The sequence below is a fragment of the Telmatherina bonti genome, assembly GCF_933228915.1.
Source record: "Telmatherina bonti genome assembly, chromosome: 23".
NCBI lineage: Eukaryota > Metazoa > Chordata > Actinopteri > Atheriniformes > Telmatherinidae > Telmatherina > Telmatherina bonti.
Window position 1 is genome coordinate 3,468,083 of NC_136632.1, and position 3,276 is coordinate 3,471,358.

The 3,276-nt window shown below is 44.4% G+C and overlaps 1 protein-coding gene across 1 annotated transcript; it reads left to right on the forward strand.

The window, feature by feature from the left end:
• Window positions 1-665: 665 nt before the first annotated feature.
• tnnt2c (troponin T2c, cardiac) lies at window positions 666-1,445 on the forward strand (the record flags this gene model as incomplete). The annotated part of the gene is made up of 1 exon (XM_079263112.1): window positions 666-1,445. One exon carries the CDS (start codon window positions 666-668, stop codon window positions 1,443-1,445), a length of 780 nt encoding a protein of 259 aa, XP_079119238.1.
• Window positions 1,446-3,276: the final 1,831 nt, after the last annotated feature.

Genomic DNA, 3,276 nt, shown 5'->3' on the forward strand with positions numbered 1-3,276 from the left:
TATTACTTTCTAAAGAGAGACTCAGCAGCATGATGTTCTCACTTTTACATAACAGAATACTACTGCACAGAAATGTCTTTTATTTCGTGTTTAGAGATGTAGAACAGAACAAATTGACTAAAAACTGAGGAGAGGCACACCAAAACATGCCCATTCTTGTCTATTATTAGGAAATCAGTGAAATAATCAAGCAGAGACCTGAGAGTGACCCTGAGCGATGCATCTGACGGTTCAGCTACATTCAGTCTCTTCAGGAAGAAAATCGGAGAAAAGCTGAACAACGCATGTTTGGACTTTTTCCCCATCTGGTTAACCGCTGGTTGGGGGTTTATTTTTTAATGTGCTGTTATCTGCGTCGTGGGAGTGGATTGCTTGAGTATGTGGAGCATTTGTTGTGTTGATGAAATAGTGTCTCATTTTGTTCATACAAAGTAATGAGGAGCCCTGCAGGAGGGGGGCGGGGGGGGTCTGTTGGGGATAAAGTGGGCGGATAAGACTTGGTGCAGGATAAAATAGACCACTCCATCTGTCTTGAAATTGACACCAGAGACCATGTGGTCACATGATGACGGAAAGCCTTAAAAACCCCAACATGCCCACCCGAACCCCTAGTCATCTGTTGATCAGGCGACACTGGCTGGTCTGCGAACCTCAAAGGTGCCATGATGTCAAACTGTGGGGACGTTGTGGAGGACTATAAGGAGGTAAAGGATGTGAATGAAGAGGAAGAGAAGAAGGAGGAAAATGAGCATGAAGAAGGTGCCAAACCTCGACATAAAACAACGTATGTACCAAACATGGCTCCTCCGAAGCTTCCCGAGGGTGAGAAGGTTGATTTTGATGACCTCCACCGGAAGAGACTAGAGAAGGATTTCAACGACCTGCAGGCTCTGATTGAGCTGCATTTTTCTACCCGTCAGAAGGAGGAGGAAGAGCTGATGACACTTCGCGGCCGCATCGAAAGGCGACGTTCGGACAGGGCGGAGCAGCAGCGTGTTCGGGCAGAGCAGGAGCGTGAGCGCCAATCACGGCTGGCTGAGGAGAGGTCAAGGAGAGAGGAGGAGGCGACCAAACTGCGAGCCGAGGAGGAGGCCAAGAAGAAAAAGATTTTCTCCAACAAGTCATTCGGTGGCTACCTGCAGAAGGTTGACCAGAAGAAGGGCAAGAAGCTGACCGCTCGCGAGGAGAAGAGGAGGGCCCTAACAGAGCGCAGGAAGCCACTCAGCATCGACCACCTGAACCAGGAGAAGCTGCTGGAGAAGGCTCAGGACCTCTGGCAATGGCTCCATCAGCTGCACGAAGAGAAGTTTGACATGGCAGAAAAGCTCAAAAGGCAGAAGTATGAGATCCAGGTGCTCCGAAACCGAGTCAGTGACCACCAGAGGGGGTCCAAAATGTCCAAGTCCTCCAGTGGGGCCAAGGGGAAGACTGGTTCCTGGAAGTGAAGCATTGGACAGTTGGGTTGGACATGTCCTCCAACCTTTTCCAGAACTCAGGGGACTGAAGGTTTTAATTGACAAATGTTTCCCAGTTAATCAGTTCTTCTCTGGTCTTTTGCATGTTGTAGTTCCTGTTTGCTTCTTTTCTTTCTGCAGGATTTATTTCACATCTGCATTAACTTTTTTCCTCTGAGGTATCGTGTATGAACTTCTGTTAGTTTCCAATAAAGCTTGAACGTCACTGCGTGTCTTGCTCCTCACAGTGCCGGAGCTCAGAGAACCCGACAGGAAGGCCGGGTGTCAGCAGGGTCATGGTAACTGGTCGAAAAGTCAAACAGGTGCTGCACAGCTGACCTTTTTTTCCTTTTTACTAAACTAATTTAGGCTCAGGAGCATCAGGCTGCAGGCAACTGTTCATTTACCCTGCTTTGAAGTTATTCATGACCACAAAGGCCAAAAAGAGTTTATGGATCTGCTGGTTCTGGTTTCTCAACAACAACCTGTTTGAAGTGAAGAAAATATTTTCATTTTACCTAAAAGAGTGCACATGTCACTACTTCTGATGGCACAGCTCAAAAACAGCACGGCAAAAAGAGATGACACGAGCATTGATGGGGAAAGGAGCAAAACTGATGCAGAATGTTGTTATTTCCCTCAAAAATGAAACTAATATCACAAATTACATTTCACAATAACTTTAAGATGAAAATTCTTGTTTTTAATGGGACTGAAATGATGAAATAAAGCAGAACATTTGAAATCCACTGCAACAGAGAACTGGGTTAAAATAAATAATCTCCCTACAGCCCCCCTGTATTAGATGGAAAGTAACACTTTTTATTTTCAACAAGTAACAGGAGAGACATTAAATAATAAAACTGTCATTTAAAGGGTTAAAATCTTCAAAAATCTGTTTCTGTCAGCATTGAGCAGGATGGAAGTTATTTCAGAGAGTTATGCAGAAAAAGTATGAATCTGTTTGGATTATGATGTTTTTAATGGTCAGTTTTCCTCTTAATGTCGTCAGGAAATAGCAAGCTTTTGTCAGTGTTCCAGCTGAAGCCCAGAATTGGTCCTTTCCTGAAAAAGTGGCACTACTGCCGCCTGAACGATGACCTGATGAAGAAAATGGACCTTAATGATGCATGAAGGTTAACCTCTCAGAAGTGTTCTGATTTCTTGGTATACATCATGTTACTAGAAGAATTCAGTGGAAAGACTTTAAATCTGCAAATAACAAACTTTTTGTCTAATTTGTTTGGAAAAATGTTTTTTGTATCAACAACAGTGTCACAACGAACGTTCCCTGTTGGGACATCAACACGGTCCATTCAAGAACCAAAACCAAAACGACAGAAAGAATCACACTGTTACTTTTATAAAATATGTTCCAAGTTTTCATCCAAGAGCCTCATTCATAAACCTGCGTAGCAACGATGACTACAGGTGGCGTAATGGAAATACGGCGCAAAGAAAACTCCTGTTCCGCGTCTGTTTCACTTCATAAATCAGGATCAACACTAAGTCTGGTGCACGTGGGGGAGCATCTGGTCACGCCCACATGTTGTCTATAAAAGGTCAGGCGAATGCCTCTAAAAACTATTAATCCATCTCATTTCCATGAGGTTAAGCAGGAAACAGGAATACTGCTGCAGTTGGTTTATTCCTTTGTTTCACTTTATGAACATGTTAACTGAAATGAACGTTCACACACCCCGACTTCAGTTTATTTACTGGGAACATACTGGCATTCCTGTGTGTCCTAGCTGGGTTTGCAGCGCCGCAGCTGTGGTTGGAGAGGGGGAGGCCAGTGATTCCACCTTGTGCCCCCCAGCAG